This window comes from Syngnathoides biaculeatus, chromosome 23 (assembly GCF_019802595.1).
Source record: "Syngnathoides biaculeatus isolate LvHL_M chromosome 23, ASM1980259v1, whole genome shotgun sequence".
NCBI lineage: Eukaryota > Metazoa > Chordata > Actinopteri > Syngnathiformes > Syngnathidae > Syngnathoides > Syngnathoides biaculeatus.
Genome location: NC_084662.1, coordinates 17,277,551 through 17,301,137, shown reverse-complemented (window position 1 = coordinate 17,301,137; position 23,587 = coordinate 17,277,551). Strand labels below are relative to the sequence as shown.

Sequence of the window (23,587 nt, the reverse complement as noted above, 5' to 3'; positions counted from 1 at the left end):
AGATGGTTGAATTCTTGGTTTAATCACGTGGTTGACTAACTGCTTTTAATGAAATGTTTTTTTGCCTTAGTTTTCTAACACCAACCTACTAGCTACCTGACAAACCAATTTACAAGCTAATTGAATTTGATTGAACAGTTTTGTCCTTTGGCAAGTTTAATTTTATGGTTTCATCCAGTCAACAATTTGCAAAGGGAGCAGCTCACTAAGGAGTTAACTAAATTGAATTAGATGGTTAAATCCCGTGATTTAACTCCAAATTATTTCTGCTAACTAATGAGTGACCTACTAGAAGCAACATAATTCTGAAAATCTCTCCTAATATTCACCAGTCTCTAACTTGGGACACAAAATACTTAAAACATCACTACAAATTACAGCCTGCACAATGAGATAAACTGGCTCTAAGAAAATAAAAGTGATTGCAGATCCACTCAATGTTTAGTCTGAAATCTCAGTGGATATGTAATCCTCGAATGCAATCTGAGATCGTGGCATCAAAACTCACCATCATTTCTCAGACAATCCACAAAGCGAATGAAACATGTATAACGGTGTCACTGAAATCCCATTATCCCCACTTCTCTGTTAATGGAGACGGTCTAGGTTCCAGCGCACAAATTGGCTCTGCAGTACAGAGACTCATTTCTCTTGCTTTTTCAGCTCTTATGAAACAAATTTAAACTGGTTTGTGTAACAGGGCAAATGGGAAATCTGTGGCAGATGAAAAAACTGAGCAGCAACAAACTCCAGTGTTTACGCTACTACTCCTCAGCCCAATATCGCTTCACCCCCTAACTCTCATCCTATTCCTGCTCAATCTCATTTGGTCGGTGACTGGTGAACAACCTCCCTCCTACACTAAAGAAGCCCTATGACACCCTGAACCTCTTTCCGTGGAAATATCAACTCAGGTAGTCAGTAGGCACTGACATAGCCATGGCAACAAGCATCTTCTGTCAAACTTCCAAAAAGACAATGGCTTTGGGGAGGTGTGCAGAAACTAAGTAGAGAGAAGAAATAGGGATGGAAATTATAGTTGTTTTTTTTTTTTTTTTAACTCAATCTCATTCCCAATTTCTATAAGTCTTTCTAAAAGTCTTTTGGCAAAGATTATTCAAAGATGTAGTGAATACATTGGGGCGTATTGCGTCGTCGTCATTTACCAATGAAGTCTGAGGGCCCGATTTACAAAGATCCCAAATAGGAGGCGCTAAATATTGTGCATGTTTACGCCGAAAGATTGCGTACACGTTGGTGGGAATGTTGACCAGGACCGACTAAGATTGCAATCCTGGTCACGCCTGGTTAGTAGATGAGCTAGCACATCTGTTTACATACACTTATTTAAGTTTGTGTCTGCTTTTGCAAGTGAAAACCTTTAGTTAGTAGTAGAGTGTGGTTTTTGTAAATGTAAAAAAACTTCAGTATTTAGCATTAGCAGTTCCGTTTGGGCGGCACGGTGGGGCAGCTGGAAAATATTGGCCTCACAGTTCGGAGGTCCGGGTTCAATCCCGGACCCGCCTGTGTGGAGTTTGCATGTTCTCCCCGTGCCTGCGTGGGTTTTCTCCGGGCACTCCGGTTTCCTCCCACATCCCAAAAACATGCAACATTAATTGGACACTTTAAATTGCCTTTAGGTGTGATTGTGAGTGCGGCTGTTTGTCTCTTTGTGCCCTACGATTGGCTGGCAACCAGTTCAGGACGTACCCTGCCTCCTGCCCATTGACAGCTGGGATAGGCTCCAGCAGTCTTGCGATCCTTGTGAGGATAAGCAGATAAGAAAATGGATGGATTGATTAACATCTGTCCCATCATTGACTGGCGACCAGTCCAAGGTGTAGTCCGGTTTGTGCTCGAATTCAGATGGGATAAGCAACAGCTTCTCGCAACCCTGAACAGAATAATCAGTATCAAAAATGGATGGATGCATATTTTCGTTGGTATGTTTTAACAATTCATGTTACTTTTAATGATAGGCTGGTCAGTTTTACCCAAATCATTTCTATGGCCATTGTTTCCTGTTTTGTATTTATCATCATGTATAATCCTTCATCCAATTCTCCATGCCACAAACTTGATGCCGAAGTAGCACCCGCAGCCTCCCTGTCACGCCTTTTTAACTAAAGCAATTAGACCAACAAGACAGAGCAGAAAACTCTATACACATCGATAAATCACTTCTTGTGCTAATTGCAATTAAAGTCCTGAGTAAACCAGGCGGGGAAATAAAGAGCGCTGAAGCTATTTACTTTTTACTTTTAATGGTGATTGTGTTTATGTCAAAGTCATATCAGAGGAACCTCAATTCACTCGAGGTTTTATTCTCATCAGGCATGTGTCGTATTTGTGTGCAGACCGTTAGAGGTATGAAGAAAGAACTCAGACGATTCCTTAGAACCTAACTGAATGTTGTGAGAATTTGAAGGCCGAGAAATTGTTTCTGCAGGATGTCTCCAAACCAAAAGTATTTCCTTATTGAACTTCTGCATTTTTTTTAAAGGAAAAATATGACATTATCTGTGTTTCCTCTCATAATTAAAAGGGAGGAGGGTAAGAACAATGCACGCAGTGGCAGCTAAATAAAGACCTGGTACTTTGCCGTGAAAAGCAACAAAGTACCAGAAGGCTGAGACATTTTGTTTTTTACCCGGGCTAAAATAGTTGCAAAAGCAAACAATTCACTCTTAGAACTGTTTTTTTTTTTTCAGCGCAAAAGAGAAGTCTGAATCAGCAGAATAAAATCCCTCACAAACAGTCACTAAAATGTAAAGGATCACTCACCACTGACATTGCTTCGTCATTGAAAATCATCTCCATGAAATAATAAAGACCAAGATTCTGAAATACAACATATCATCACTTTAGGTTATTTAGGTTAGGTTAGAGGTTATTAGAAAGAGGGAGCTAAGTCAGAGGGCGAAGCTCTCAATTTACGAGTCGATCTACATTCCTACCCTCACCTATGGCCACGAGATGTGGGGTCGTGACCGAAAGAACAAGATCCCGGATACAAGCGGCCAATATGAGTTTCCTCCGCAGGGTGTCTGGGATCTCCCTTAGAAATAGGGTGAGAAGCTCGGTCATCCAGGAGGGGCTCGGAGTCGAGCCGTTGCTCCTCCACATTGAGAGGAGCCACATGAGGTGGCTGGGGCATTTGATCCTCCTGGACGCCTCCCTAGTGAGGTGTTTGGCTGCTTCAGGAACCATCAGGAAGAGCTGGAACAAGTGGCTGAAGAAAAGGAAGTCTGGGTATCTGTGTTAAAACTACTTCCCCCGCGACCCGACCAGGAGAAACAGTAGAAAAAGATGGATGGATTCTAATAACCCAATAGAACTCAAATACAAACTAAACTGGCTCTATTTGAGCTGTGAATCTTCTCATTCAGCAATGTCATTTCATTCTCAGGGCGTTGACCTGATCTCACCTGAACTCTGAGTTGTCTTAGATGGCGCCCAGCCTCTCATCAGTTCATGTACAAGGTTATAGTAGGACAGCACAAGCCAGGAAATGCAACTATTTATACTCAATGCACTCCTAACCGCAAATTGTGTCATTCTTTTGGAATGCAAAACGAGAGATCCCAAGATTGCATACAGTGATGCCACTGTCCTCCAACCGTAGTCGTTGGATGGAAACTCCATCGCTGATATTCCATTCAGTTATTATAATGTTGCGGAACTGCCTCAAAGCCAAAAGAGGCTGTGTTTCTATTAATTGGTGGCAGAATTATTGATTCTCTTTGGAATGGACGAAAGGATGGTATTGAATGTGGGAGATAAATGTGTCGAAATCCACCTCCCCTGTTGAAATGGTCTTTCCACCTTCATGTAGATGGCCTCTTGGACTCCTCTTTCAGTCATGTTTCTCACTAACCGATAAAGACATCTACAAATAAAATACACTTGGGGAAATAAAAACCTGACACAACGTGTGTGTTGTGAATACAAATTGGACAAGATTCAGAGGCTTCCAAATTTGTAAATATGTTGCTTCAAAATCTGCAACTACAGTCAATAAACCCATCGGGAGGCCACATTACTGCAATCTCCGCTGCTTGTGATGGCCAAACAACAATTTCATCTTTGATCGCCACATATTGATTTTGAGCACATGAAAAAAAGATGCATGCAAAGAAAACCCAAGTTATCTGATCCTCACAAGGGAATGTGTATACTTCATTTTTTGGAGAGCAAATGCTCAAGATCCACTTTCACATTACTAAAACTTTAAGATTGTTCAATAATCCAAAATTATCTGAGATCAGATCAAACACGTACTCATCCCTCATATTTTACCAATTATGGCGATGACAACTCATTACAACACTTAGTGACAACAATGGCAAAAATGAGTAAAGGTCTAACAATCTGACTCAGCATATATTGCAAACCTTGATTTATACAAATTTCGTAATTAAAATTCATGGGTGATTAATGACCATTAAGTCAGATAACAAAAAGAAAGGGGAAAAACAACCTCATCGGTAGTGATGCTGAATAGACTGTATCCATCCATCCATCCATCCATTTTCTGAGCCGCTTATCCTCACAAGGCCCAATCGCAGCAGTCATCAGGCAGGAGGCGGCGTACACCCTGAACTGGTTTTCAGCCAATTGCAGGGAGATGGAGACAGACAACACTCATGCTCACAATCACACCTAGGGGCAATTTAGAGTGTCCAATTAATGTTGCATGTTTTTGGGACCTGGGAGGAAACCGGAGTGCCTGAAGAAAAACCACGAAGGCACTGGGAGAACATTCAAACCCAACAGAGGTAATGCCGGGATTTGATCCACAGTCGTCAGAAATGTAAGGTCAACGTGCTACAGCCACTCCACCGTGCTGCCCAGAAATACGTGAAGGTAGCAATTTATGATTACCATTCCAATTGTTGTATGAAGTCGAGGATTTTATATTTTTCTCACAGATGTTTCCAATTCAATATAATTTTTAGTAGACCGATAAACCATAGTGAAAATAAATTCAATGCGGTTAGAAGCCAGTACAAATGCCTATAGCAATTCTTAAAAACAAAATGAATGAATCACACCTTACGCTCGGTTTATGCTTAACGCAGCCAAGGTCCGCACCACTATGCGTGGCGAAATTAACAAAAACAAAAAGAGAAAATCCAATTAAATACAAAATGTAGTGTGACGTAGTTATATGACAATATATGACACTACATCATTGCACATCGTGAATAAAAGACTCAAGACTGAAAACAGGTGCAGCTATAATGTAGGGCATCCCTCACTAATTAATCAAATACTGAACTGTACAAGTACATGAAAGAATCATCACTTCCCCTCTGAAATTTCCCAACAAACTGCATCTTCTTATGGTAAACACAAAAAGAAGAATCCTTGTGAGTCATTGTTGTTTTTGTTACGTGCTGTGCTGATATGTTACAGAGTTTACTCGGTGGCTAGCATATTATCATGTAACAACAATTTGAGCCGTGACAACAGAGGCCAACAATTGCTGCTAGTTCATTTTTAAAGGAACCCGGTCTGATTTCTCTGCGATGCCAATATTTTTAAACACTGCATTGTCTATCATAAGTTATCTAAAAAGTCCTTTAATTATTCTAGCATTTAACAAATGTGATATAATTGTGGTCATCTTAATTGACATAAAACAGGAACGGTTAGTCTGTTTTCATGTCAGACAGCCAAGAGAAAAAAAAGTTTCTATAGTAGTGCTCGAGAGTATTGGCACCCCGGGGGTACCAATATTTGCTTAGCATGACTGTATATGCAGCTGCTACCTGTGGAAAAATCAACCATAGATTTCCCCTGATTCAATCATGGCTGTCTTCTCTCCACCTGCACTAGTATCTTGCTCATTGTGTTTGAGAAAATTATGTAATTTACAATCCAAAGAGTCTTTACTATATAGTAGTCTTAGACTTTGGTTCTGATTCGGTAGCTACCACAATCATTGCTTGCAACAACCCAAAAGAGAGCAGTCAGTCTGGAGCAGTCAACAAGGATTCACATTAAAAGATGAGACCGCAATTAACGCTGTTACTAATTCTGGGTGTGAATTTTTCATCCCAGCATGAGGACCCCATTAACCAGACAGTGGGGAGTATCGTACTGTGATGATGTGATTTAAAAATAATAATAATAACTGCATCAGGATGATTAGAGTATAACGTTTATAGATATAAAGTGTAAAATATTGGAATGGCAAAGTCAATTCCTTTGTTTTTGTTGTACGCTGAAGGCACTCGGGTTTCAGTTCAGAATTCCAGCATTTATTCATATTACATCTAGATGTGTTAAAACTCAGGACTGGGCACTTTCTGTTTGAAGGCACCGACTTCTCAAGTGAGCGAAAGTATTCGAACAGATATTAACTCAACTTTAAGTGGATGATATTTAAATAAACAATAACATTAATATTTAGTAACATAAGCCTTAATTGTAATAACAACTTCAAAGCTTGCGATCCACTGACTTCACTGTTGCATTCTTCATTTGGAATGCTTTTCCAGGCCTTTAATGCAGCCTCTTTCATTTCTTGCTTGTTTCTTCAGGAGGTAAAATGCATGCTTTATAGGGTTATGGGCCTATATAAATTGTGCGTAACCGTCAACACAAATAAAAATATGAAATGTAGAGGAGGTGAAGGACTGATGTTACTTTTCCTGTTATTCTTTTGTTTTATCAGGAGACTTTGGAACCGCTTTAAATTGTGAAAAAAATGTGGCTTTGCCTGTGTGGAGTTTGCATGTTCTCCCCATGCATGCGTGGGATTTCTCCGGGTACGACAAGCGTGGTAGGTTAACTGAAGACTCTACATTGCCTGTAGGTGTGAACGTGAGTGTGAATGTTTGTTTGTTTACTTGTATGTCCCCTGTGAATGGCTCGTGACCAGTTCCGAAGATCGCGAAGATCGGCTCCAGCATGCCCATGACCCCAGTGAGGATAAGCAGTATGGAAAATGAAGGTTTCATGGCAGTGGCACATCCACCTCTCAGTTCTGAGGATCAGGATTGAAATCCGGCCTCACCTGTGTGGAGTTAGCATGTTTTCGCCGTGCCTGCGTGGGTTTTCTCCTGTTTCCTCCGACATCCCAAAAGCACGGACAGCAAATTCATTTAAAACTCCAAATTGCCCGTCGGTGTGAAAGTGAGTGAGAGGGATTGTTTTTTTGTATGGGCCCTGCGATGGGCTGGCAACCAGTTCAGGGTGTACCACGCCTCTCGCAGGCAGTTAGCTGGGATGGGCTCCACCATAGCTGCAACCCCAGTAACGATAAACGGTGTAGAAAACGGATGGATGGATTGCCGTTGACATGTTCCCCATACGACAACTTCTCTAATTACATCCATTTCCCTTGTATAAGTGCATTAGTCGCATGATGAATGCAGCAACAAGGTTGACACCCATGAGCTTTATCCAAATAGAATATTAAGTTTTATATCAATGAAACACTTTCAAAGCCTTTAAATAATACTGTCTAAAGTGCCGATTGTGTTAGACCAGTGATCCTTAACTAGAGTTCTGTCATAGATGATGCTAGTCTTTATTTATTATTTTTTTTTACCATGTTACTTCATTCAAATAATGCCCCACTACAGCTAGTTATAAGCTGACACGCCACATTCTATATCTTATATATCCTCTTGTTTTTCACTACAATCATGATTCTTAAAATTTAAACTATACATATTATTCACAGCTTTAGAGCGTTGGCCTCACAGTTCTGATGACCGGGGTACAAATCCCAGCCCCACTGGTGTGGAGTTTGCATGTTCTCCCCGTGCCTGCGAGGGTTTTCTCTGGGCAATCCGGTTTCCTCCCATATCCCAAAAACATACATTAATTGGACAGTCTAAACTGCCACAAGGTGTGATCGTGAGTGCAGTTCTTTGTCTGTATGTGCCCTGCGATTGGCTCGCATCCGGTTCAGGATGTACCCCGCCTCTTTCCCGATGACAGCTGGGATAGGCTCCAGCAATCCCGCGACCCTCGTGAGGATAAGGAGCTCAGAAAATGGATGGATGGATATATTATTCCCTCAGTTGAATGGTCAACACATTTAAAAGAATGAAATACCCCCTCCTGAAAATTACATTAGAATATATTGGTTAACTGACTATACTTGCAATTTAAAACTGTCAATCATTGAAGTCCATGGTCATTTTCACAGCTTTTAATTACAAGTCCCCTAATAGCACTTTAAACTCGTCATATTTTCCCGGATGAACACAACGTGTCCAACAATATGCACTACAGAGGTTTAAGCAAATTATTGTCCTTTGTTGGCGACACCAACATTGACTCCTCCTTGGACTCCTCCCACATCTGCTCCACTGTAATTATTCTACTCCAACACCTCCTCACCTTTTTCCTCCACCCTCTTCCATGTTGCTCAGTACCCTGGTACAGGATGAGGCTATCAGACACGTGGGCTTTGGCTCTAATAATGGAGAATCAGCAGTTTGGGTGAGGACCGGAGTATTTCAAAGATCCTTGCTTGTGAGACTATCATGCAGCATTGAGGACCCACAATGGAGTTAATAAAACTTACAGGGTGAGTGAAAAATTATTTTCTGAGCTTTCTTTATCTTCTCATCAGAAAATATACATCGCTTATTTTTTTTCATTTGATTTGTTTCACACTGGCTTGGACAGTTAAATCCTCATTGTATAGGGGGAAAAGGTTTGAACAGTACCGACGTGGTCCCTAGCCATAGAAAACAGCTGTTGAGTCTCGTCCCAAAAATAAACTGGACCGTTCAGCACGTTATGGCACAATATCGAAGCTCCTTAGCAACTGATGAGGATGTACGACGCCGGGATGACCGACTGATATTTGACAAGTCAGTTTTTCACCTCGGCGGAGTGACGAGCGGGGATGAACAAAGTCAGTGAGAGGGAGCAGGGGAGGGGACCAAAGAGCCTGCAAGTGAATGTGTGAAGCAAATACTCAGAGGGAATCAAAGCGCTACAGTGGGAAAGGCAAAAAAAAAAAAAAAAAGCCATTGGGACTCAGAAATTCTGGCTGACGGAATAAGTGAAGAAAAAAATTTGACAACGAACTGGCTGAGCATCCATTTCATGGTGGAGGATTGTGTTTTGTCGACAAAGTCACGAGGGGTGAGTCTGTATTCTGTTTGAAGTGGATATTATGACAGGAAATTAAACATGAACACTTCCCCCGTCTCAAACTGTTCAGTAAAATTAGATTTGAAGGACTGAAATATTAATTGTTGAATGAGCAGCTGGTGTTGTAGCATTAAACAAAGATGTAAAAAGTGCTGAGCCATAGAAGTCCGATAGTACATATTGTAGAATCGATTTACAAATGGTGACTTTATGTTTTCTAGACAAATTACAGACCTGATAATTAACCTTGCCCATCTCTAAAGAATGTGTATAGCAGTGTCATGCGTGTCTATTTTGGAGTGGGAGGTATGAGAACTAAGATGATTACATTTAAAGCATCATTAAAAAAATATGTGGGCGGGAGACCACATGCCTCACATCCCAGTACTTGCCACAATTGAATTATAAGAAAAACTGCAAGGGTGCCAATATGTTTTAAAGTCAGGAAGTTGCAAGATGCGGCTAAATATTGCGTTTTCTAATAACTGATGTAAAAAAATAATAATAATAATGTGGCTTTCAGATGTTTATATATAGTGATTGTGTCTCAGTTTTATTTGAGGAATGCAAAAGTCAGGGTTTCTTATCCTTTACTGAACCAAGGCACCCATTTTACATCAGAAAAATCTTACAGCATTGATGATATCATCTGAATTTACTCAGAAAATGACAGCATTTGTTTAATTTAATATATTATAATATTCACTACTTCACTATAATATTATATCATACATTCACCCATGACATGAAACCCATTACTTATTCTGTTAAATGAATACTAATAGGTCAACACAGGTTTATTGTATCTTTTGCCATCCAATGGAAGAGCATTTAATTGTTATGCCTGTCTGTTGCTGGCATAGAGAGGATATTTGATATTTAATTTTCAGACAAATTACATGGAAATTGGATTCTTTCCTGCGGTACCCCCGGCGATCTCTCACTGCACATTGGGCGTCACTGGCATTAAGTATGCTTTCATGCAATAAAACAAAAGAAAATGTATCACAAATTTTATTGTTATTTTTTACTCTTGTTTTGGAAATGGGGTATTTTACAATTTATTTACTGCAAAGAAAAGTAAGCACTCGAGAAAAATGCAATCCACGAAATGTAGTTCTTTCAATGTACATAAAGTGGGTATAAAAGTCCACACACCCCCCCTTAGCAGAAACCTGAAGGTTTTTTTTGCAAACACTGACTGAGGAACTGTTCATAAGTCCCTCCACACCGTTACTAGCAGCTCTCACGATGCTTCACTGTAACCATGTTGTTCTTTTCGTGATTCGGAAAAGATACTATTGGGAATAATTGCCAAAAAGTACAACATTCTTGCACCGGGACACATTCTCCAACATTACTTTGGGAAATTTCATGCGATTTTTGAAAATGTAGGTCGGCTTGCATAATTTGCAAAATTTTTTGTAGTTTATCCGGGCTAGTAACACTGTGCCGTGTCTACAAAATATCAGGAAAAAAGCCTACTAGAACACATGAACTTTATTTGGGGTTAATCAAAGGCACTTTAAAAAGTGAAAGGCATGTGCACTGGTGACTCCAATTCAACATAAGTAAGAACTTGATTCTCAACTTAGCCACAAGCCCCAGTTACGAGAGGGTGTGCAAACTTGTGCAACCATATTATCTCATCTTATTTTAACCTGAACTCTGAAAAAGATGTATTATTTAAAAAAAAAAAAAACATAGTAGTAGATGTTACTGGTCACATTAATGGTATATGTATTTATAACCCCTAACCTCCTGCCTGCTGACAGCTGGGACTGGCTCCAGCACTACCGAGACCCTTGTGAGGATAAGCGGATCAAAAAACGGATTGATAGGAGTTTTCTTGGTCTTTTTTTCTACCACAAAAACCTGGCATTTAAACGTGCGTGTTGGAAGTTCATATCCACGTAATATAACAACTCGTTTTAAATATGCCTTTTAGAAAGTCTAAAACTGAACACAAAAATGTGAAATTGACATTTTCTTATATAAAGAATGCACACTATACACAGTTCTGCCCTTAAGTGAACCTTTGGTAAGAAGTATTTAAAGATGACCACATGTAGACTGTTCTGTAGGATGGTAGCTGAAGTGTCTATGATCAAAGCTGCTGTTTTTAGCATCACGCCTTCTTCCGCTGGCTTCACTCTCATCAGTAAAAACAGGAAGAGTGACTGAGTGCCTGGGAAGCTTTCTTTCCTATGTGTTCCCATTGGGCATTAAATCGCCATCCAATCAAGTATCCATAACAACACTGGAACATACAAATTAAGGTATGATTGCTGCTATTCATATGAGTTAGGAAAAGTATCTATTTAGGTAAATCACCGATGCACTAATGTTATTTCCCTTTGTCTCATTATGATTGAGCTTTGATATATGTCCATTAGGGGCCTCAGTAATCTACGGCTGCGGGGGAGTAGGATTGATTCTCGTGCTAATGTGTATGGATAGATGAACGCATTAAGATGTAAATAACTATCCCAGTATAGTTCCCCCACCCATATAGAGATGACACACTTTGAACAACGAGATGGTAAGGTGTGTATTCCCCGTAGCAACAATCAATAATCAACCCCCAGCAATGATAGGATAGACACCTGACGAGGTTTAAAAAAAAAACAAAAAAAAAAAAACGCCTCTAGGATAAAAACACTTGATAGCCATTAACTCCTCCAGACGTCACAGGGAATAATGTGTTTTAACAATCCCAGCAGAGCAGAGTTCTCCTCTGGTTCATGACTGCTCCTTCAAGCTACAGCAGCATTTCTCCACAATAATCAATTTCAACAGACATGTGTTTTGAAATATGTCAGATCGAATAGCAACAAAGTTACTTTCTTTGATAATAGACTCGGCCATAGGAAGCAATGAAAATGGTTTACAGCATCTCTTTGTGAATCTTAGCTCTTGAAACGAATGAAAGTAGAATAATTCACAGTGCAGTGATAAAAGTACTCTTTGGGTCAGTCATCCATGAGGAAACAATTTTTTTTTTAAAAAAAGCCAAAAGGCAGTCAATAAAAATCATGTTCATATAACATTTTTCTGTATTTCATGAGAAGCACAGCTTTAAAACATTTTTGTTTATTTTTACAAATACAAGTCTGCCTGCAGTACTTTGATGATTATGGTTTTCCTTTCAATAAAAAGTTCAGGTTGGTATCAAGTATTCTCCCCATGCTCCCTGAAACATTTTCTAAATATTTTCTAATGCTTCAAATACATGACACTTAAAGGAAGGAAATGTGGCATCAAATACGCTGCAATATACGGTTATATAAATTGTGATTATATAACACCCCTGAACAGTTTCAGTTGGATCTACCAGATGTAAGGACTATGGCATATTAAGTGATTTAAAAGCTTTCATTTTACAGTTTTCTAGTGAAAACCGTACCAATTTTGACTACTGTCACAGTAAGAGGTGTGGGCTTAATACACCAAGGATCATCAGATTCAGTAGAAAGAATCAAGGGGGAAAAGAGAGAAAAAAAAATTGTCCACTTGCAATTTTTGAATTCTAACCACAGTTCTTCTCAATCAACTTCCCCCATGATCTTAAAAAACAAAAACTAAATGCCTCTATAGTTAAGGTCTGGTACAATTCCTCTAAACATGGATTAGCATGAGCAAAAAATATGTTGAAATTCAACTGAGCATTTTTAAACTGTTTTTTTCAAGTATTAAACGTGGCCCCGGTAGTAAAGGAAATAAGACAGAGCATCGACTTGATTGAAACAAAATATTTCTCTAATCTCACTCATGCTGAACGCCTCCACAGCACTGTAGGTAAAGCTGCGCTCTCGACCCGAGTGCCCCGGGAATTGGTATCTCAAAAGCACGGCACGAAACATGGCAAAGGTTGAAAAACAGTGCTCAGGGCCATTTGTAGCCGGAAATACACAAAATCTGCACATGTGAAAAAGTTGCAGGGAATGAAGTCTCCTTGTGACTTGGACTTTTGGCACAAAGTGGGGTAGGGGGTGATGGCGCCCAAATTCTCAGATTGAAAACATGATGGGTCAGTTTTGTACTATCACAAAGCTGCAAAAGGACAGTTTGACGCTAGATTCCTGATTTCAGGGCTAACTTAATTGCTTCGAAAAACATTGCCTCCCACGTACAATTAAGTATCCTCTAGAGAGCATCGGCCTCTTGTTGTACAGTATGACTAATCTGACAATGTGGGCAAAAAAAAGACGAGATACTAAGCCACACAAGTTGCGAGTGCACCTTTGACATGTACGCTACAAGAGAAATTTTGACGCATAATTTTAACACTCTCTAAACTATAACAATAGTCTCTGGGTCTAAAAATGTACAGACAGCTCACACCGATTAAGTTGAAATACCACATGACTGAGTTAACGTGCATCCTTACAACTGATGATGGATGACAAGGACTCTACCTTTTTTTTTCATCTTAAAATCAAATGTGTTTCAGAGTGGGGGAAACTGTGTTGCGACTGGTTAGAGCGTCAGCCTGACTTTTCTGAGGTTCAAATCCCGGCCTCACCTGTGTGGACTTTGCATGTTCTCCCCGTCCCTGCGTGAGTTTTCTCCAAGCACTCCGGTTTTCTCCCACATCCCAAAAACATGCATTAATTGGAAACTCTAAATTGGCCTTAAATCCATGGTAATCCATACCAATTAATTAGAAGTTTCTCCTGATGTGCAGATTGTGTGTAAAGACAGGGGTGCAATATGCTTAATGTTCATGTATATTTTGCTTAGCAGTTAACATTTTAATTGTCTAATGGATGGATGGTTTCTTTCGGCTTGTCCCTTTCAGGGTCGCCACAGCGTGTCATCTCAGATGAACGCACATATATGGCATACATATTTGGCACAATTTTAACGCCGGATGCCCTTCCTGACGCAACCCTTCTCAGGGAGTGGAGGCCCCAGTGGGATACGAACCCACAACCCCTGGTTTACCAAACCAGTGCTCTAATTACTGAGCTACAGGGCCTCTGATTGTCTAATACCAAATGAAAGCAATAAGCAGTGAATTAATGTATATGCTTAATAGTAATACAACTGCCAGATTATATATAATGTTGGATGCTAGCACTAACACAACATGAGCTGGCTGGTCCACCAAAATAAACCACTAAAGTAGGTGCAGGGTCTGACTGCACATTATATACTGGGTAATTAGTTGGGTTTCATTATGATTTGCCCTATCCTCTATACATTGGTTTAAAACCTTACGGGGACTACCAATTTACTGAGTCGGAATCTAACTTGTGCTTAGGTACAAACGTGGAGGTCACAGCTGTGCTGAGATGACAGAAAACTCCGGACACAAATAGACAAAGACAGACAACTTGGCCTGAGAATCAGATAGAGATTTCTGTTGATCTCACTCCACACTGTAAATTAAAGCAAAAAAATCTGCAGATGGTTTCAACTTAAACTTACTTCGCCTCTAAACTTACTTCGCCTCAATGCGCACAAACGATCAAAGCAGAGTGGCTATAACAACATGAGAAAGCATATTCATGCATTTACAGTACTTTTAAGAAGACGTTTACTAGAGAAATAGAAAACAGAAAGAGAAAACAGTGACTGTTCTTTGCGGCCAGCTGACAGCAGTGTCCATACAAGGCAATTAAAAAGGTCCCTTAAGACAACAACTTTTCACTAATTAGGATTACTGAGACAACCCTCAGACAAGTGCAGTCAGACTCAGTGGAATATTTGATGCAGGGGGAATTTCCATTTCTTCATCCCTTGCAAGGAAAACAAATTTTAACTACACAATCCAATAATATGGTAGATTGATCTGACGTTATATGCACGGTTCAAACAGCATTACGCATTTGTAAGGACTATAAAATATCAGAACAACTGACAAACAACCCTCGTACAGACCACATCTTACCTGCAGAGCCCAACAGCACATGATAGTCAGTTCCTCGTATAGTTGGCATGTTGTCTGGGGTTTCCTGCTTCTCGGAATCCTCATAGCGATCCCAGTTGGACTGCAGTTTCCTCCTTGAGAAAACTGTACTGTGACCCTCTTCATCAAAGTCATCCTCTTCAACCTCATTCTGTTAGAAATAAAATATGTGAATAAGAAAGAAGGGATTTATGTTACACAGTAAAAAGAAGGTATTCACTCAAAAATTCCATGCAAGTGTTGAAAGATGTTTGTCGCAAACACAAACTGACAATAATGCCACTTTGCAACATATCATCGCATGTGAGCAGCATTGGTGAATAAAGAATTTTGAGTGCTTCATATCAGTCAGTGGAAAACCAGTGCACACTGAGAGTTCATCAGGGAAGCCATGGTAAATGGTCCAATTTAATTTATTTGTCTGAAACAGATTGTTGGAACTGAAAAAATGTGACCAAAAAGAGTTTCCGTTTGTCACTTAAAATTCCGTTGACACAGGCTTTTTAGTTCCAGAATTGGCCACGGTTGTTTACTGGTGCTGTGGCGTAACACAGAAAAAGATTGGGACTGATGTATTTCTGGGTCATAGCTATGCAGTATTACTTGATAAAATTGCAAAAGATCTGCCTCGTGCCTACATGGCAGCCATGTTGAATGTTAGTCATTAACATGGAAGGTTATTCAAAGAGATCATTCTATGGAATGCCAGAAAATATCAACAGATTTCGGCAATTGAACATGATGGATGGTGCCCAACCAAAATATACAAGCCTGTGTAGCAATCGCTTCATTTCAGTTAGGAATTATTCTTCTCAATCTCAAATTACCAAGAAGTATTTATAATGCCAAATTGGCTCATTTGAGAATAATGTGGATTTAAAAAAAAAAAAAAAAAAAAAAACCGTCTGTCACAGCACAGAGGTTAACGTGTGGCCGCAATCGCTTCCGTGTTCACGAGCCACCAACCCGTCGTCTTTCCCCCCCCCCCCCAATCATAGTTGATGAATGTGAGTTTGTGTAAAACCAAAGGTCATTTATTTCAACATGGGTATTTGTATGAATACCAGCTGAAAAGCTCGATAGATTTCAGCAAAGGTTAACGCGTGGCCGAAAACGCTTCTGCGTTCACGAACCGTCTCCTCGTTACTATGTCGGATTTATTCCCGATTGAGAACAGATCCAGCAAAAAATTATTTGTATGTGTGGAGACTTTTATACGCTTTCAAAGTTTTCTGTGTAAATCTCGACAAGTTACTCACCAGATCCATTTGTATTCCCAGTTGTCCAAGACAAGCGGAAAGGAATTAACAGTCCAATTTCTTATCGGCGAAAACATCGACTTCGGCATTAAATATGGGTCCTCTATGCCAGTGATACCCAGACAGTGTGCCGGGATACATTAGTGTGCCGTGAGCGCTCTTCAGGTGTGCCGTGGGAAGTTATCCAATTTTATGTAATTGCTAAAAAAAAGCATTAATTTCAAGAAATAATGTATCTTTATTCATCTATTTATGCCAGTGAAGCACAATGTCAGACAGAAAAAAAAATCCTATTCTATTAGATGGCAGGAAGCACATACAGAAATCGATCCATTTTTGGTGACATTTACTTTTGTTGGTGTGCTGTGGGATTTTTCAAATGTAAAATATGTGCCTTGGCTCTATAAAGGTTGGAAATCACTGCTCTATGCCATGTGTCTCTCATTTTTCCACCTACCTCCGTTTATTATCACCTTCTAAATGTTTTACGGTATCAGACAAAACGATGGCTTAAGGTTAGGACTAGTGTAGGTTAGGGTTTGTGGGAAACGACGCTCCCAAATGTAAGCCATATACTGTACTTATTTTCCTTTCTTGAAGCATTAGGGCGTGTTCTACGAGGACACAAGAGCCAATCGTGTAGAAGTAAGTGTCCTGGAGCCAGTAATACTGTATTGGAGAAAGGCATGTCCTGCCTAGAAATTGTGTGCAAATCTTAATAACACTTGCTCAACATCAACAATGTCACAATGACCAAGCACACAAGCATGGTAAGTTTAGATAAAATGTGAAACTTTCAAATATTTCAAAATATTTTCAGCATGTCTTATAAATTAAAACATAACCCAATAAATCAATCCCTACTGTTTTCTACAGAAAACTAGTTAATAAAGTGTTCCAGGATTAAACTATAATTGAAATATTAATCCTTCACTTATCTTTGTTTTAAGATCAAACAAAAACAAGAACTACAGGGACTTCCTGGGGTCAGTAGGATGTCTTATAAAGTGAAAATTTACTGTAAATAAATACATACATACATACATACAAAACTTGTTCCTTGATGTTTGCCCTGTTTTAAATCGATCCCTTATCGTTCATGTGATTTTTTTATTTTAAAGAACAACATTATGTGTCAAAGTTTTTAGTCAGTCCAGCCAAGAATGGGTCTATCCTTAATCTCAAAATACATAATAGAAAAGACTGCTTAACCAAAGTTCTAAATATTTGTAAACTATGCTGTGGAGTGGCAAAGACAATGAAAAACTGATTTTTTAAAAAACATTTTGTGAAAGGATTATAACGCTCTCTTTAGCATTTCTATCTTGACATGGACAACGACATGGCATTACAAATTATAAACAAAAGAATATTTGTCTTGCTGCCTCAACTCTTAAAACCTAGCAGTGGCGTTTTCTTCTCGCCACCAAGTCAGACACAAAACAAAGCTCTGTTTTTGTGAAATATAAGACCACAGGCTGTAAGAGATGCCCGAAGTAGGATTTTTATGATTGCAATCAAGGAACCCATATATCCCAAATGATATCTCTGTGATTGCAATCACTGGGCCCCTATTGTTTCTTTTCCACCGCTGTCATTCCAACAACAGGGGACTCAGTTGACAGAAGCTGCCTGAGGAAACGCAGGAGAACCATCTAGTGTCGTTTTCAAGGCAAACAAGGCCCATGGATGCTGTTGAAGTGCTAAGTGATCAAATGTGTACATAATTCAAGTGTTTAATTATTGAGCCTTAATCAAACCACGTAATGCTTACAAGACCTCCCCCTCACCTTGTATTACCTCCACACCACATGAGGACCGATGTGCTTGATTTTTATCATAACACTGAGGTGCTCAGCATTAAAAGACGCTTGTTATAAATAACATCATTTCACCAATGGGTTTAATTTGGAACATACACGTTTACACTTAAAATGTACACTCTGTACACACTAAGCTGATGTTTGTTTGTTTTTTGTTTTCTATCACCTCATGCAAGATAAAACGGTACAGAAAATGAAAGGGTGAAATAGTTCACAATGAAATTCCAGTGTGGTGTTAACTACAATGCAACAAAGTATTTGGATTGGTCAAGAACTGCACTGCATCTTAACAAATACCAGCTACCACAATGCGAAGCAGTACCGCTATACGTATACAAAAACTGACCACACTCATAACCGTGAAATACCTTTCAAAAGTGTTATCAAAGCTTGTCATATTTCACATTTTACCACACATTTCGAGAATTCAATCAGAGATAAAAACGTGTTTGCTAGTGCCTACTCATTTACCCGGTGTTGGAATTCCGTTGCTTGTGCATTTCCGCCACGTCCGCGACCGCGGTGGCGATCTTTTGTACCGCGGCCGCGGTGGTGGCCTCCTCTGCCTCTGCCTCTGTATTCGCCGCCAAAATTGTCGCCGTCGTTTCTGCCACGGCCACCTCTTTTCCAACCTCCTCCTCTGCCTCTCGTCGGTCTACCTTCCATGACAGATCCACTTTTTCCACCGGACAGCTTTACGTGTCGTACTAAAATGTTTCTATTGGTGTTCTATCTAACACTGTCCCGCCAAACACGCTACGCAATGTGAGAATGGTTCCGGTCTTCTTCTGTGTTTTATTCATTTAGAAATCAAAATCATTCTGAAATATTTAATCGTGCCTGTTAAGGTTGATATGATTTTTATAAGCAACTAGTTGAATGTTTAATTGAACACAAAAACAGAAACATTGATTTATCAAGTGCAAAATTTGGTTTTAACCCATTTATGGGCAGGGTGGTAATTTTTTTGCCACATTGAGATTAAAGTCTCCTAACAGGACACAATCAATTAATAAAACTTCTTTTTCGTCACATATAACAAAGGGCAAAAAGATGTACCCTCTCGCGGGCAGCGTCCCAAAACTGGGACGGGTATGTTATCAGTTCTGTGAAGTGGTACATGTTAGAGATATGTTTATTCATTAATTCTTATTCTAGAACGACGCTTACGCATTTACGCATTAATGATACTGATGGATTTGCATTTTTGAAGACAAACTTGGTTGCATACTGACCTTTCTCCCTTCCTTCTCTTGGAAAACGCTCCAATTGTACCTGAGGCAGCCATGTTGGGTCACGAAGGAAAGGGAAATAACTCCTTGCTAATTTTGACCCATGAGTTATCCTCTCCTGATACCAAAATATGACTTCATATTAAAACACATAAATATTTTGATGTACTGAAGGATATAATGCGTGAAAATCATGATGTCCCAAAAATGGGACGCTGCCCATGAATGGGTTAAAAAGTTTTTAAATATTGACTTTGTATCTTAATGTTTTCCTCTATTTTACAGGACATATCTTACCCTCAATGAAGTCACAGAGAAGACCTTCTAAATAATCTTTGAAATTATCCACCAGGGAGATAGCACATCATGGATGTCGATCCTCTAAACAGCACTTTTGACAACACAACACATATCCAGTCTGCGCCCCATAGCCTTTGGGAAGTTATCACCATAGCAACCGTCTCTGCCATTGTCAGCTTGATCACGATAGTTGGCAACGTTTTGGTCATGGTATCCTTCAAAGTCAACAGCCAGCTGAAGACGGTCAACAACTATTACCTGCTGAGTTTGGCCTTTGCGGACCTCATCATAGGAGTCCTTTCCATGAACTTATACACCACATATATACTGATGGGTTACTGGTCCTTAGGAAGCCTCGCATGTGATCTTTGGCTAGCTGTGGACTATGTAGCGAGCAACGCTTCAGTTATGAATTTACTAGTCATCAGCTTTGACAGATACTTCTCCATCACAAGGCCACTGACTTACAGAGCCAAAAGAACTCCAAGGAGAGCCGCCCTCATGATAGGCCTGGCATGGTTAGTGTCGTTTGTACTGTGGGCACCACCCATTCTGTGCTGGAAGTACATTGTGGGAGAAGAAAAGGAATCCGAGGACCAGTGCCAGATTCAGTTTTTAACAGAGCCCGTTATCACATTCGGGACAGCCATCGCAGCTTTCTACATCCCAGTCTCCGTCATGACTATTCTCTACTGTCGGATCTACAAGGAGACGCAAAGACGCACAAAGGATCTGGTAGAGCTTCAAGGACTGGCAAGCGATCATGTCTCGGAGGGAGCTAAACCCCAGAAAAAAATGATTCCCTCTTGCTTCCATTTTACCAGAGAGAGGAGAGAAAGGAGCCAGGCCTCCTGGTCCTCCTCTAACCAAAGTAACGCGACAAAGACTACCATTAGGTCTGACGAAGTGTGGGTCAAAGCTGACCAAATTGCTTCATTTAATAGCTACTCTTCATCCGACGAGGAGGAGCATCACGTTTCCATTGAGACCCCGCAACGGTCTTTGAGGGATAACGGTCAAAATGATAAGAATGGCCAAGCGACGGATTATGCAGAAGATCAGTATTTTTCATCCCCTTCGAAAGAAAGCAGTAAGAAGTGCATTTCGTATAAGTTCACACCTGGCTCAAAGGGTCATAAAGGCAGTCCTGGACCCGCATCTCCTCGAGCTCCTGGAGGCGAGCAGAAAAATGCCTCACCTTCCTCTTCCACCGCCTCCAAGCCGATGGACCCAGGTCTGAAGAACCAGATCACTAAGAGGAAGCGAATGGTGTTGGTGAAGGAGAAGAAGGCGGCGCAGACGCTCAGCGCCATCCTCCTCGCATTCATCCTCACGTGGACTCCGTACAACATTATGGTACTGATCTCCACATTCTGCGCCACGTGCATCCCCACGTCCCTGTGGCACCTGGGCTACTGGCTGTGCTACGTAAACAGCACCGTCAACCCCATGTGCTACGCCCTCTGCAACAAGACCTTCCAGAAGACCTTCCGGATGCTTCTGCTGTGCCAGTGGAGGAGGAAAAGAGGCAAGGACAAACTGTACTGGTGTGGACAGAATGCCAATGTCAACAACAAAATGACCGGATTGGTTGGTTGACTGCGGTGTCATGTTGCCCGTTTACCCGGGTCATGGCAGGGCCTGAAGCCTATCCCGGCAGACCGGATCATGGTCCGGATGCTGTTCAGGCTGTTTGTAAATGGGGCATTAGGTGGGTATTGATCCACATCAACTACATGAGTCGGTCAGCAATGTGAACCAGTACACTACCAATCTGTACCAGTGTATCATCTCACATTAGATAACTGTCACGTTGCTATGAATCTTTGTAAATTATATTGTGTTGTGTGATCAGCATGAAGTGCAGCATGTGATTTTATTTTTCTGTGAAGTACACGGAAAACAGGTTTTAGACAAAGTCAGTCAGATGTTCTACAGTTATTACAGTAGAATAAGAAGGAAACTGGAAAAAGTTATTTTTTTCATTTAGTGTTAGCTATTGAGTTACTTGAGTGTCATTGACTGCCATCTCATACACTGGAAACTTGACACTGAAAACTGCACGTTTTAAAATGTGAAATTCCTTTAAAAAAAAAACAAAAACAAACACACAAACAGTGAAGAAAATACGGATTTGAACACCATGCTTTATTGCAAGTTCTCCCACTTAGAAATCATGGAGGGGTCGGAAATTTTCATCGTAGGTGCATGTCCACTGTGAGAAAGATAACCTGAAAATAAAATTCCAGAAATCACAAATGTATGATTTTTTTTAAACGATTTATTTATGTGACACAGCTGCAAATCAGTATTTGAACACCTGAGAAAACCAATGTTAATATTAGGTACAGTAGCCTTTGTTTGCAATTACAGAGGTTAAACATTTCCTGTAGTTGTTCATCAGGTTTGCACACACTGGAGGAGGGATTTTGGCCCACTCCTCCACACAGATCTTGTCGAGATCAAAAAGGTTTCTTGGGCTGTCCCGGAGAAACACGGAGTTTCAGCTCCCTCCAAAGATCTTCTTTTCAGGTCATTGACCAATTCCTGTCGTGTAGTCCTGGACTGATTCCTCACCTTTCTAAGGATCATTGAGACCCCACGAGGTGATGTCCTGCATGGGGCTCCACTCCGATTTAGATTGACCGTCATGTTTAGCTTCTTCCATTTTCTAATGATTGCTCCAACAGTGGACCTTTTTTCACCAAGGTGCTTGGCAATTTCTCCGTAGCCCTTTCCAGCCGTGTGGAGTTGTACACTGTCTCTGGTGTCTTTGGACAGGTCTTTGGTCTTGGCCATGTTACAAGTTAGAGTCTTACTGATTGTATGGGGTGTACAGGTGACTTTATGCAGCTAACGACAGGCGCATCTGATTCAGGGTAATACGTGGAGTGGACGTCGACTTTTAAAGGCAGACTAACAGGTCTTTGAGGGTCAGAATTCTAGCTGATAAACAGATGTTCAAATACTTATTTGCAGCTGTATCGGAGAAACAAATCATTAAAAACATCATTCGTTGTAATTTCTGGATTTTTCTTTTTAGATCATCTCTCTCACAGTGGACATGCACCTACGATGAAAATTTCAGATCCCTCCAAAGCAAGGTGTTTAAATACTTATTTTCTTCACTGTACATTATATCTAAATCACGTAGGCTTGATATTTTAAAATGATTTATCCTATGAATGAATCATTTAGGTTTAATTAATGACTTGGTAGATTTGAACTAATATTGACTTATTTTTATTCATAGTGGTTGCAGTACATTTTGTTCCAAGGGCTGATCTTTTGGCTCTGCGTTACTTTGACAGTGGTAATATAGCAAAAAGTATGAGATTGTAAACTGCTTTATTTAACATATTAAAGTACAGAAAAATAATAAATGTCAGGTGTTTAGCTCTTGTCTAGACAAAAAGTGGAGTACATATCTGTAACAACTGGCTTTCAATAGTTCTGTTTGATGTCTGATCCTGTATTATAAACATATTTGCACTTTTATGCCATTTGATGATGTAATGTCATACTCTGTGCCTTCTGTTCTGCTCAGAGGTCAAATGACTTATTCAATCTGTGGCGCTTGTTTGTGCATTTCAGTGAAAGTATGTCTGTGTAACAATGTGAAGAGTGAAATACAAATTCTGTCATAGAATTACATTTCTTTTTTTTCAACTGTGACGTTGCTTCTGTCCTGATTTATATTTTTACAAGTTGTTTTGCGATGGCTTAATAGTAACGGTAAGCATATATTTGAGTTCAGAAGCAAAGGTTTTACACTTGCACAGACTGTTGAGATCCAATACAAGAGCTGAAATATTATTTGTACAAGTGTAACTTGGGCGGCACAGTGTCTCAGCTGGTAAAGCACAGTTCTGAGGACCCAGGTTCGATCCCGGCCCCGCCTATGTGGAGCTTGCATGTTCTCCCTGTCTCTGC

General features: G+C 40.2%; 2 protein-coding genes across 5 annotated transcripts in view; one reads left to right on the top strand and one right to left on the bottom strand.

Moving 5' to 3' along the window:
* aven (apoptosis, caspase activation inhibitor) overlaps positions 1-18,869 on the bottom strand; it is a 25,002-nt gene extending 6,133 nt beyond the window's left edge. Inside the window, exons 1-2 of the mRNA XM_061812965.1 lie at positions 18,594-18,869; positions 15,023-15,191 (exon numbers count right to left, since the gene is read on the bottom strand). Of these exons, the coding sequence (XP_061668949.1) occupies positions 15,023-15,191; positions 18,594-18,788 (364 nt within the window). The 5' untranslated portion in view covers positions 18,789-18,869. The remainder of the gene's footprint in view (positions 1-15,022; positions 15,192-18,593) is intronic.
* Positions 8,360-23,587, top strand: chrm5b (cholinergic receptor, muscarinic 5b). 4 transcript variants are annotated; one of them, XM_061812964.1, is made up of 3 exons: positions 8,887-9,117; positions 13,580-13,685; positions 19,640-23,587. In XM_061812964.1, exon 3 carries the CDS (start codon positions 19,721-19,723, stop codon positions 21,251-21,253), a length of 1,533 nt encoding a protein of 510 aa, XP_061668948.1. In that variant the 5' UTR covers positions 8,887-9,117; positions 13,580-13,685; positions 19,640-19,720; the 3' UTR covers positions 21,254-23,587. The 4 variants fall into 4 exon arrangements, with proteins under 4 accessions (XP_061668944.1, XP_061668948.1, XP_061668945.1 ...); XM_061812962.1 differs by lacking the exon at positions 8,887-9,117 and adding an exon at positions 11,299-11,405; XM_061812960.1 differs by lacking the exons at positions 8,887-9,117; positions 13,580-13,685 and adding an exon at positions 8,360-8,551 and having other exon boundaries at positions 19,640-23,585.

Bases quoted from the DNA above. Each gene is read 5' to 3' on its own strand.
- chrm5b (XM_061812961.1), top strand. From the start codon at position 19,721: ATGGATGTCGATCCTCTAAACAGCACTTTTGACAACACAACACATATC.